This window comes from Oryctolagus cuniculus, chromosome 8, assembly GCF_051225735.1.
Source record: "Oryctolagus cuniculus isolate XC-2025 breed Fujian yellow rabbit chromosome 8, ASM5122573v1, whole genome shotgun sequence".
Lineage (NCBI taxonomy): Eukaryota > Metazoa > Chordata > Mammalia > Lagomorpha > Leporidae > Oryctolagus > Oryctolagus cuniculus.
Window position 1 is genome coordinate 5,501,237 of NC_142874.1, and position 12,768 is coordinate 5,514,004.

Genomic DNA, 12,768 nt, shown 5'->3' on the forward strand with positions numbered 1-12,768 from the left:
TTCTCTACTTCCTATGCAGCTTCATACTAACCATACTTGGGAGGCAGCAGGTGAAGCCCCAAATAGTTGGGCCCCTGCCATGCACACGGGAGATCCGGACGAAGCTCCTGCTCCTGACTGTGGCCTGGCCCAGCCCTGGTTATGACAGGCATTTGGGGGGTCGACCAGCAGGAAGCTGAATCGGAAGTGGAGCAGCTAAGACTCGAACTGGCACACTATAGGATGCCTGTGTCCCAGGAGCCAGCTTTACCCATGTGTCACAATGCCAGCCCCACTCTGTATTCTTGTATACAGTAACTTTTATTATTTTATTCAGTACCCTTACTGAGTACCTACTATGTGGCAAATACAAAACACATAGCAAGAGAAAACAGAGATAAAACTCATTAAACTTTTTATACCAGGGAAAACTCCAGTTTTACAATACTGTGTATTCAACAACAGGGAAAAAGTAAACTTAAGGTGAAAAAATCAAGAATCCAAGGAGTATGTTTAGTATGACCCTCTGTGTTAAAAGGCCTTTATAGTTTTTTATTCATGGACATTTCCTGGCATGATTCACAAAAAAGCTATTAAATGTTTTTCGCTTCAAATGATAAGACTGGAAAATTAGGAACAGTGGGGAAATGAGCTTTTTACTTTATATTCATTTTTGTAGAATTTTTCTAATACGAGTTTGCTTTTGTCAAAATTTTCATAGAATTTAGTCTTAAGTATTATTTTACTATCTTCTATACCTAAATCACAGTTCAGCTTAAAACTGGTCAAAATGATGAAAATGTACTTTAAGTTGTCCATTGTTGCCATCTAGCGCGTTTTTGCTTTCAGACAACATTTGAGCGAGGACTGGAGCTCCACGCCAAAGTCACGGTTTTTGCAGAAGGTTGCCATGGACACCTAGCCAAGCAGCTTTTCAAGAAGTTCGATTTGAGGGCCAACTGTGAACCCCAAACCTATGGGATCGGGCTGAAGGAGGTATCTGGTTTATTTTTGCAATTTAAATTCATCTGAATTTCTGTCTAGTTGAATCGACTTAATTTCACAGTTAAACTTTTCACTTTGAAATGTTCGTATGACTAAAGATGCTTGGGATATTCTTTGATGAGGTGTCTGGAAAGTATCACCACACCCCATTCTGTCTAAGCTGTCCCTCCATTGTGGGATCGCTGCATCGAGTGTTTCCTGACATGAGGCTTCGTCGTGATGCCTCTGCCCTGCTGGGATTGCGGTTTGTAGGGCGCCCCACGCTCTCCAAAGAATGTTTGTTCAGAATTGAAATGTGAAGATGATTCACAAAATACACGCATTGACACAGTGTGTTGATCTGCAACCCAAAATTTAATCAGGTTAAGTGTTACATATTTTCTCTGTTCCTTAGTCTGTTTTCCCAGATTATAGGCTCAGTACAATGTAAAATGTTAATTATAGCCATTTTGCTTTAAAAATTTATTTATTTGAATGGCAGAGTTACAGAGAGAGGAGACAGACATAGCTTCCATCTGCTGGTTCATTCCCCAAATGGCTATGATGACTGGGGCTAGGTTAGGCAGAAGCCAGGAGCCTGGAGCTTCTTCCTGGTCATCCACATGGGTGCAGGGACCCAATCACTTGGGCCATCCTCAGCTGCTTTCCCAAGCACATTAGCAGGGAGCTGGATCAGAACTGGAGAAGCCTGGAATCAAACTGGCCCCAATATGGGATGCTGGTGATGCAGGCAAGTGGCTTAACCCACGAAATCATAACACAGGCTCCTTAAAAAATTTTTATGGTTAATTCTCAAAGTTTCAAATGCTACCTATAATTAAATTAAACAACAAATAAAGGCTGCACATGATATCAGATTATACATAATATTGATTTTTCAGATAACATTTCAGAGAGTCTTTAAAGCTTAAGACTTGGGGCCCAGCACCGTGGCTCACTTGGTTAATCCTCCGCCTGCGGCGACAGCATCCCATATGGGCACCGGGTTCTGTCCCAGTTGCCCCTCTTCCAGGCCAGCTCTCTGCTGTGGCCCGGGAGGGCAGTGGAGGATGGCCCACGTGCTTGGGCCCTGCACCCCATGGGAGACCAGGAGAAGCACCTGGCTCCTGGCTTCGGATTGGCACAGTGCCAGCTGGCTGTGGTGGCCATTTCGGGGGTGAACCAATGGAAGGAAGACCTTTCTCTCTCTCTTTCTCTCACTGTCTGTAACTCTACCTGTCAAATAAATAAAAAATCTTTAAAAAAAAACAAACTTGAGACTTACTGATCTATCAGGTCTCACTGTTCACATAGTGAACACAGCACGGCAGCCTCCAGATGGGGGTGGAGACCATTACCAGCACTCCCCAGTCCTCTTGGTCAGTCGTGTTCCCGTGAGCACATGGAAGTCTTGCCAGTCTAAGGATCTAATGTCTGAAAGAGCTCCTAGTTTTCTGATTTGTGTCTTCACTCAGATTTAACATAATACAATTTTCCTTGCCATATGACGCAATTTTTTTGTGTTTTCATGTTAATAGTTTTGCAGTTGTAATTAATGCTTTAGGACTTGTGACTTCCTTTGCTTTGTTTCAGTTATGGCTTATTGATGAAAAGAAGTGGCGGCCTGGGAGAGTGGATCACACTGTCGGATGGCCCTTGGACAGACACACTTACGGAGGCTCTTTCCTCTATCATTTAAATGAAGGTGAACCCCTAGTGGCTCTTGGACTTGTGGTGAGTTACATCCCCATTAAGGAAAATCCTACTAGAATTACAGCATTATCAGCATTATAAAGCAAGTTTTAAATCTGGAGGATGTAAAATGCTTTATTTTACTAATAAAAAAACTGAAGGTCAAACAGGTGAACCATCATTCCCAAATGCACACGTCAAATGACAGACACACACACGACAGAGGCGGGAGTCGTGCAGGAAGCTGCTGACACACACACACACACAGAGGTGGGAGTCATGCAGGAAGCTGCTCACACACACACACACACACACACATGACAGAGGCGGGAGTCATGCAGGAAGCTGCTCACACACACACACACGACAGAGGTGGGAGTCATGCAGGAAGCTGCTCACACACACACACACGACAGAGGCGGGAGTCAAGCATGAAGCTGCTCACACACACACACACACACACACACATGACAGAGGCGGGAGTCATGCAGGAAGCTGCTCACACACACACACATGACAGAGGCGGGAGTCATGCAGGAAGCTGCTCACACACACACACACACACGACAGAGGTGGGAGTCATGCAGGAAGCTGCTCACACACACACACACACATGACAGAGGCGGGAGTCATGCAGGAAGCTGCTCACACACACACACACACATGACAGAGGCGGGAGTCATGCAGGAAGCTGCTCACACACACACACACACATGACAGAGGCGGGAGTCATGCAGGAAGCTGCTCACACACACACACACACACACACATGACAGAGGCGGGAGTCATGCAGGAAGCTGCTCACACACACACACACACACACACGACAGAGGCGGGAGTCATGCAGGAAGCTCCTCACACACACACACACGACAGAGGCGGGAGTCAAGCATGAAGCTGCTCACACACACACACACACGACAGAGGCAGGAGTCATGCAGGAAGCTGCTCACACACACACGCGCGCGACAGGCGGGAGTCAAGCATGAAGCTGCTCACACACACACACACACACACACACGACAGCGGCGGGAGTCATGCAGGAAGCTGCTCACACACACACACACACGACAGCGGCGGGAGTCAAGCAGGAAGCTGCTGACACACACACATGACAGAGGCGGGAGTCAAGCAGGAAGCTGCGTGCCTTCAGCGCTCATCTGCACTGTGACGTGCTGCCACTGAGAATGCAGCTCACATTGTGTTTGAACCTGCACGTTTTTAAAAACACTAGCAGTGAGTCCTGTTTTGGCCAACTGTGTCTTTGCAGTAAACTACATCTTGAAGATTACTAGAAATGGAAAAGCAGAGTCTGCACCTTGCATTTGGTGGCAGCTTTGTGATTTAATGTCATGGCTAATCTTGTAGGCGACACAGTTACATTTATTTACTATTGGCGTGTCCCGACTCCTAGCCAAATGTTCAGTCTGTCACCCTGGAATGGCCAGGAAAAGGTGTGGTCACAGGCGTCAGCACTTTAGTGACTCTAGAGGGCAGCTTTCTGCATCCGTGCTGCTTTCTAACTGCGGCTGACCTCCACTTTCTTCATGTTTGCATCAGTGGAACTGCAGATAGTTTATTTCTAGAGTTATTATGGGTAAATAGTAAAAATTACAACTTCCTAAAACATAGACATTTACAGATACTTGTCTGATTTGGACTTTGATTTCCAGAGCAGAATGATTTAATCTAAATTTTTAAAGTTTTACTGATTATGAACACATGGTATCTTTGTTGATCCTTTTTTTCTTTTTTGTTTTTTGCTTTTTTTTTTTTTGACAGGCAAAGTTAGACAGTGAGAGAGACAGAGAGAAAGGTCTTCCTTCCGTTGGTTCACCCTCCAATGGCTGCTATGGCCAGTGCGCTGCGCCGATCCGAAGCCAGGAGCCAGGTGCTTCTCCTGGTCTCCCATGGGGTGCAGGGCCCAAGCACTTGGGCCATCCTCCACTGCACTCCCGAGCTGGCCTGGAAGAGGGGCAACTGGGACAGAATCCGGCGCCCCAACTGGGACTAGAACCCAGGGTGCCGGTGCCGCAGGCAGAGGATTAGCCTATTGAGCCGCGGCACCAGCTGATCCTTTTTTTCAAACAGATTTTATATAATTTTTAATTTGCATTACTGCATATATTTCTTCATATTGAGTACAAGAAATGTAACATGTTTTCTGATAAATATTGCTCACATCTTAATTTGAAATTAAAAATGCCTAATTGAGGCATATTTAGCCTACTGGTAAAGATGTCTGTGCCACGCATCAGGTGAGGTCAGTTGTCAGCTACAGCTCCTGACCCCATCTTCCTGCTAATGCAGATCCCAAAAGACAGCAGGAATGACTCCTGCCACCCACATGAGTCCTGGATTGAATTCCTGGCTTCAGCCATGGCCACTGAGGGCATCTGAGGAGTGAAGCAATGAGTGAAGCTGTTTCTGTCTCCCCTTCCCTCCCTCCCTCCCTCTACAGAGTTCTTTAAAAAAAACTCTTCACACTTTGGCATTAGGCAGGGTGATTCTTAGTTTTTCTACAGTCTGGCAGAATTTAATTTTTCTCACTGTCAGGGAACCCACTCAGCTTTGTAACTTCTCAGTTCTCTGTAAGTAAACTTTTAAATGTCTAGTGGTAAAGTATATTCAAATTTAAATACAAATATTTTAAGGTTGGCCTGGACTACCAAAATCCATATCTGAGTCCATTTAGAGAATTCCAGAGGTGGAAACACCATCCCAGCATTCAGCCAACACTGGAAGGTGGAAAAAGGATTGCCTATGGAGCCAGAGCTCTCAATGAAGGTGGCCTCCAGGTAACGTGCCCAGCGTCTTGCTGTTGCTCTTTATTTCTATACTGTGAATTCAGACTTGAAAATGCAGTGCAGGGCACGTGTCTGGAGTAGCAGTTCAGATGGCTCTTGGGACGTCTACGTACATCCCAGTTCAGAGCCTGGGTGTGAGTCCCAGCTCTGCTGATACACTGAGGGAGGCAGAGGGCGGCGACTCACGTCCTTGGGTCCCTACCACCCATATGGGGGATGGGACTCAAATGCTGGGCTCCCGGCCTCCGCCTGGCCCAACCCCGAGTTGCATGCATTTGGGGAATGAACTAGATGATGGATGCTCTCTCTGACTCTGTGTCTCTGGTTTTCAAGTAAATAAAAAGTTTAAAAAGGAAAATACATTATTGCTGAAAAATAATCATCTGAGTGTTGGAAAAATAACACCAGGAGACTTGTCTGACACCGGGCTGCTACAAACCTTTGGTGTGTGAAAAACACTGTGCAAAGCACAGTGAAACTTAGTATGCTTATGTATTTTTCAACCTTTCCCTACAACTAGAAGACTTGAAAAGTCTATGATTCTAGCTATTCAATTTTATTTGTAGAATTTGAGCTAGTAAATAATATTCTGAACCTTTCTTTCCTCAGTCTATACCAAAGCTCACCTTTCCTGGTGGTTTACTAATTGGCTGTAGCCCTGGTTTCATGAATGTTCCCAAGATCAAAGGTAGCCACACGGCAATGAAAAGTGGAATTTTGGCAGCAGAATCCATTTTTAACCAACTAACTACTGAAAATCTCCAATCAAAAACAATAGGTAAGAAATTCCTATTTTAAGGTTAATTAGCAGGTTATGTCTATTTCAGTAAGATACATACTAAACAACTCCATGACCCCTCATAATTAGGTTTGATAATTTTTGCTCACATCAAAAGCAGACTAGTACTGGTAGTGTCCCACCCACCTAGAAACTTTCAGAGTCAGGTTCTGCGTTTACATTGCACACATCTATATACACATGGGGTACCTCACAGAGTGAGCTCTCCACCCTGAAAGTAAAAGTCTGCAAAAGGCAAGATCAGCGCCCACCCCACTGCTTAGCAAGCTCTGCAAGCACAGGTATGTGACTCTGCTGTGGTGGAGTGCGAGTTCTGGCCTTCCTCTAAAAAGAGCCCCTGATTTTCTCAGAGAGGACGCGTCCCCACCCCTCTGACTTCATCTGTTACCATCTGTGCCAGTAACACTGGCCTCTTTATGTGGACACTGCAAAAAGCTTATGGAAAGAGTGGAATTCAAAGTACAACTTTATCTACCCCTGCCTGGGATGAAAATGCAGAGAGAGAAGGGACTTTGTTCATTATGAACTGTAGACACCTGGCATTTAGTAGCGACTCGAACCCCATTCCTTAAATCCACAGGTGATAAGTGTTCCTCTATTTAGAAGTGTGTAACCTGGTTATTTCCTCAAATATCATTATAGGAATGGAGGCTTAGCATGTGAGACTGGAAGGAGGGAAGGTAGAGTATAGACAAGCCAAGTGTGCAGTTTATGGAGAACAGAGCAGGCAAGATGGGACTGTGGGATAGAACTTTTCTCATGTCTGCTTGTACTGTTCTCTGTTGCACCACAGCCATATTTTAACTGTTATCACCTACAACTAGTACTGCAGCCACTTTAACACAAAAAACTAAAGATAGACGTCTGAAGCAAAGGGATGATTGTGGAGTGCAGTTACTACAATTAATGAAGGGCGAGAAGAACCCACTCTGCCCGGAAATACTAAACATCGGCACCAGGCTTCATTTCCTAGGACTGCACTAACAAAATACCACAAACCGGGTGGCTTCAGACAGTGGAAATTTATTTAAGCCAGTAATAAATAGTGGAAGTAACTGTAAGCCCAGGTGCTGGCAGGACCATGTTCTCAAGTCTGAAGATGGACCTCTGCGCACCTCTCCCAGCTTCAGACAGCACTGGGCCTTCCTTGGCGTGTGGCGAACTCTGGTCTCGGCCTTCATTTCCACCTGGCTGGCTGCTGTGTCTGATAAGACACCAGTCACATCAGCCTGGGGACCCGCTCTACTCCAGTGGAACTCAGTTGCATCTGTAACCACCCTTTCACAAAGTCACAGTGTGAGATACTGGGGTTAGGGTTTCAAAATACATTTTTGTGGGGACACCTTTCAACCTGCAACACATAGTATTTTTCACTTTCATGGGTAGGATAAGGCTTAAGCTTCCTTTTTAGTTTCACTGAATCTTGAAACCAATTTTGCACACTGCCAGGATTAAGGAATCAAATGCCATACTGCCCAGAAATGTATACTAGGCATATTCAAAAAGTTTATGGAAAATATGAAAAAAACTATGCATGAATTTTAAAATTTCTTTGCTCTAGTTTTCCATGAACTTTTTGAAGTATCCTTATATGGAACATACATGCCTATGTATATAAGGGTTCAGGAAGATATAATTAAAAGGTAATACATGATTCCCGTGAGCTTTCTGACGGTCCCTTGTGTGTGATTACCCTTCTAGAAGATGCCCAGACTTACACACGGTCCTTCAGTACTGAAATTCAGTCATCAAATACTTCTTAAAAATCAGTATACTGTGTGCTTTGGGGCAATTTCAGACTTGCCATTTTATGTTTTTAATAAAAGGACTCCATGTAACTGAGTATGAGGACAACTTGAAGAAATCGTGGGTATGGAAAGAGTTGTACGCTGTCCGAAATATCAGGCCGTCCTGCCACGGAGTGCTGGGTGTGTATGGAGGGATGATTTACACTGGAATATTTTACTGGATATTCAGAGGAATGGAGCCATGGACTCTAAAACATAAAGGTAATTCACACTTACTTGCGGGTATGAGCATAATCATCATTAAAAATGGATGGATGGGTCCATTAATTAGTGGAGTTAACCTTTTTTTTAATGTTTCCAACTTGGTTAATCAGAGGAATTACAAATTCGTTGTCTTTAAAAGAACAGAAGAGCACTAAAGCCCTATTTGTTACACCACCTTCCTGCCCGTTAACTACACACACACACACACACACACACACACACTTAAGGTGGAACTTCAGTGATGTTTTTATTTAATATCTTCATCAACATTGAAGGCAGTGACTCCGACAAGCTCAAGCCAGCCAAGGACTGCACACCTATTGAGTATCCAAAACCTGATGGACGGATCAGTTTTGACCTCTTGTCGTCTGTGGCTCTGAGTGGTACTAATCATGAACACGACCAGCCAGCACACTTAACCTTAAAGGATGACAGTATACCTGTGAACAGAAACCTGTCAATATACGACGGGCCAGAGCAGCGGTTCTGCCCTGCAGGTCAGTCATGGCTTCCACCCATTGCTAAGTGTAATAACAACCGTTGGCTTTAAACACTGTCAGAGAAATGGTTTACTTCCCCCCACTGCTTGGAAATGGTTGTGAACGACGCCTGTAGTCAGCCTCCTAGGAAATCCACTCTCAACTGGCAATGCTAATGGAAAACTTCTGTCAAGCCCGGTTTGCCCTCGTCTCCTGTCAGACTAACGGCTATGAACGAGCACTACCTCTCTCCGCATGTTCACGTACTTATTTTTCAAGATTTATCTGAGAGGAGGCAGATCTTCCATCCACTGTGCACCACCCAAACGGCCGCACAGCCGCACAGCCGCACAGCCGGGGCAGGTCAGGCAGCGGCCAGGGATTCCATCTGGGTCTCCTCCTTGAGCGTCATCTACTTCCCAGGCACACTGCCAGGGACTGCATCAGGAGTGGAGGAGCCGGGATCAAACCGGCACTGGGACCGAGGCGCAGGCAGCCCAGGCGCCATTAGCACAAACATATGTATGCATGGTTACGGCCACCTTCATGTCCTAGAAGTTCATCATGAACAGTGTTCCTTCTAGTGCCGAGTTTGCAGCTAAAATCACAGTAATAGGAACTAAGTCTCAAATGATATAAAGCAAGTAAAGTATTTTAAAATTTCATGGAAAATACGTAGTATGGAGGCTGGCATTGTGGCACAGTGGGTAGGTTAGGCGGGCACCTGTGACACTTGTATCCCGTGTGAGTCTCGGCTGTTCCACTTCTGATCCAGCTCCCTGCCAGCGTGCCCGGGGAAAGCAGCAGCAGATGGCCCACGTGCTTGGGGCCCTGCCATTCATGCGGGAGACCCAGATGAAGCTCCTGGCCATTTGGGGAGTGAACCAGCAGATGAAAGATCTCTCTCTCCCCCTCTAACTCTGCCTTCCAAATAAATCTTTAAAAAAAAGTATGTATTAGGGAAAAAATGCATGGATTTCAGCACTTTTTTGCACCAAATGATGTCCCCATGATCTCTCTGGAAGTAGCCTTGTGTGAGATTAATACACTCTCCAGAGACTGGGACTGAGGCTGTTCCAGGACAAGGACCTGGACTGTAACTTTGAATACACGGATTATAAACTCCGAGTGTAAGGACTGAATCTGTTTCAACTACAGCATGTATTCATGGAGGCCTCAAAAACTTAATAGAAATGCACTTTATGAAAAGATTATGCATGGAATTCAAACTTTTTGGAGCTCCATGGTATATATGCACATCAAAGGTAAGCACCCTTGGCAGTGAGGCTCAGCCAGACACTGCTGTGCTTCCTCTTACTGTGTGTGCAGTCTGTACTAACAGTAGTAGCGCACACCATACATTTTCACATCTCTAGACAGAAAACAACCTTCACAGGTAGCTACTATTCAAGCTTTGGTTCTCTAATAGTTATTTTTTTTTAAACAGGGGTTTATGAATTTGTGCCTTTGGAACAAGGTGATGGATTTCGGCTACAGATAAATGCTCAGAACTGTGTGCACTGTAAAACGTGTGACATTAAAGACCCAAGTCAGAATATTAACTGGGTGGTACCTGAAGGTGGAGGAGGACCTGCTTACAACGGAATGTAAACCACAATCGACTTCATTCATTTGCAGGCACATTTGACAGCCAGTTTTTTAACGTGTAAGGCAAGTACCAAAAAAGAGCATTAATTGTCAGGATGTGCACAAAATAATTACCAGTGAAACAAAACCTTTATACTACCATTTCTAGAATTGTCCTATAAAATTTATAAATATTTCCCTTAAATAAAACTTTGTAAATGATGCAGCATCTACTTACCACTCTGCTGTCCTCTGATTTAGTACTAACAGAAAAATGCACTTTTGACCTTTACAGTTAACTTGCCAAACTGAAGTCTTAAAGTCCAAAAATTAACATATATTCTGGACCAGGGGTAAGCCTCAGCTCATCCCTTACTGTGAGTGTGGTCTTGCTGAGATACAGCTGTGCTCACTGGTTGTCTGTGGCTAATTTTGAGGCAGAAGTGCAGAGCTGAGATGTGACAGACAAGCACTGCAGAAAAAGGCTGGGCCAACCCCTGAACAAGAATATGCAGGTGGTTCGAACAGTTCCTGGACAAAATGAAACTCAGAGCGCAGTCTGCAGCATAAACTTTTCCCATAGTTTTTTTTTATAAAACACCAGCACAAACCAACTACAACTACAGATACAGCAAAGAATTGGAGGAAACCACAAAAGCTCTCATCTACTTACCCAGCAAAGTATATGTTTAAGAGTTTAAACACTGGCTGTACACCATTATTTGAAAATGAAGCGACTTTACTGTAACACTTTTATTAAGAGTAAACCTTTATCAGTATTCCTAACTGTAAACAATGGGAGCTGAAATGTCACAGGAAACACATTAGGGGTCACAGACAGACCGTGACCCTTACATTTGCTTAATGCCTTGGTGTAACCAATGCAGACTGGTTAAGCAAACATTTTTGCATATACTGCTTTCTCTTTGTCTTTCTGTGCCTTTATCTTCTGTTTGACTTTCAGCAGTTCTGCCTGGATAGCTGCAAAATAAACATGCAGTGAGTTATTTCTCAAAATCCAGCAAATTAGGGTGATTAGCAAGTTTTTTTTTTAATAATAACTAGCTTCCCCTTGATAACACCTCTTAAGAACAATTGTAAAAACTAGGAAGAGCTGGAAGCTGTCAGCTGAGGGACGCCATTACGTAAACAGGCCCTCCCCACCAGGGAGAGCACGACTGCCTCCCTTGTTCTAATTCAGCAAGACAAGACCAAAGTTTGGTTTTCCATATGCAGACCTTATGCTCCTATTCATACTTGGACGGTTTTTTTAAAAACGACTTTTTGTCAAAGTGTCCCTAAATCATGTATCCAGTAGCTACATGTACGTTATAGTCACATTCGGCTCAAATCTATCAGTGTTGAGTTTTCAACTGGAATCACAGGAACCAGGTCTCAGATGAGAAAGCAGGGCAAACAGTATTCAGCTACATGAAAAACTAGCACATTTTGAGGAACTAGAATGTAAGCCCCTTGAGGGCAGGGACCTTGACTGTCTTGTTCATTGCCATATGATCAATGCCTGGCCCAATTACAGACATTCTGTAATACTAGTTGAACAAATAAATCAGATCTGGCACAGTGTACAGTGGCTCATGAAGATCAACTTTTAAAGGGCAAAATGAATGTTTACTACAAAAACTGCCAACCTACCTTTATCTTCTGGCGCAATCTCCTGAGCTTTCTTAAGATCAGCCTGTAGAGGGGAAAAAATTAAGGAAAAATTGGGTCTATAATTTATAAAGGTAGCTGTTTAAAAAAAAACTTGAACACGTAGAACAGAATTTACCAAAGCTTCATCATATTCCTTTAAGCCTTGCCATCCTTGAGCCTTGCGGTACAGGGCCTTGGTATTCAATGGGTCTATTTCAAGAGCCTGCAAAGAAATCATAAATGGGTATTCACAGCTAAGTATTACATTATGTGCCAAATCGCAATTTATTTTCTGTTGGATCTGCAAACTAAATAGCCCTCCTTTGCCAGCAGGTTCAGTACTAGACTTTGTCAGCAGAGGGCACTAAATGGACATGGAAGAGAAAGACTGGGCTTTTGCAGGCTGCATGTGCTCCTCTCAGTACTGGAGTTTCTATCTCAGAACTCGGCCCTAATGCGTTTATGAAAAAATCGTAATAAATAAGAATCTGTATCGTGTCACCTCTTAGTATCTGTTAGAGGACATCGGTGGATACCAAAACCCACAGGTGCTCGAGTCCCTGACATAGAGTGGTGTGGCAGCACTTGCATACAGCTAGCGCGGGTACCGGTACCCTGCTACACAGTGTCGTCTCCAACACTCCACCTGATACAGTGTAAAGGCTACCAGACAGTCATGCTGCATTGTTCTGGGAACACTAAAAATGGAAAAGAGTCGTTCACGTTCAGTACAGAGTATTTCTAATTTACAGCTGGTTGGATTCAACAATATAGAA

At 44.1% G+C, this 12,768-nt stretch overlaps 2 protein-coding genes across 5 annotated transcripts in view; one reads left to right on the top strand and one right to left on the bottom strand.

The window, feature by feature from the left end:
• ETFDH (electron transfer flavoprotein dehydrogenase) overlaps positions 1-10,572 on the top strand; it is a 26,983-nt gene extending 16,411 nt beyond the window's left edge. Inside the window, exons 7-13 of the mRNA XM_002720545.6 lie at positions 829-975; positions 2,557-2,697; positions 5,310-5,453; positions 6,072-6,240; positions 8,088-8,270; positions 8,549-8,770; positions 10,200-10,572. Of these exons, the coding sequence (XP_002720591.1) occupies positions 829-975; positions 2,557-2,697; positions 5,310-5,453; positions 6,072-6,240; positions 8,088-8,270; positions 8,549-8,770; positions 10,200-10,363 (1,170 nt within the window). The 3' untranslated portion in view covers positions 10,364-10,572. The remainder of the gene's footprint in view (positions 1-828; positions 976-2,556; positions 2,698-5,309; positions 5,454-6,071; positions 6,241-8,087; positions 8,271-8,548; positions 8,771-10,199) is intronic.
• The window catches only part of PPID (peptidylprolyl isomerase D), a 20,530-nt gene continuing 16,257 nt past the window's right edge, over positions 8,496-12,768 (bottom strand). For 2 of the 4 annotated variants that reach the window (XM_089301868.1, XM_008273485.5), the window contains 4 exons: positions 12,129-12,215; positions 11,993-12,035; positions 11,195-11,320; positions 8,496-8,713 (listed from right to left, as the gene is read on the bottom strand). In XM_089301868.1, coding sequence (XP_089157994.1) covers positions 11,232-11,320; positions 11,993-12,035; positions 12,129-12,215 — 219 coding nt within the window. In that variant the 3' untranslated portion in view covers positions 8,496-8,713; positions 11,195-11,231. Of the gene's footprint in view, positions 8,714-11,060; positions 11,321-11,992; positions 12,036-12,128; positions 12,216-12,768 lie in introns of those variants that run through there. The other 2 variants (XM_089301867.1, XM_089301866.1) reach the window with 1 other exon arrangement.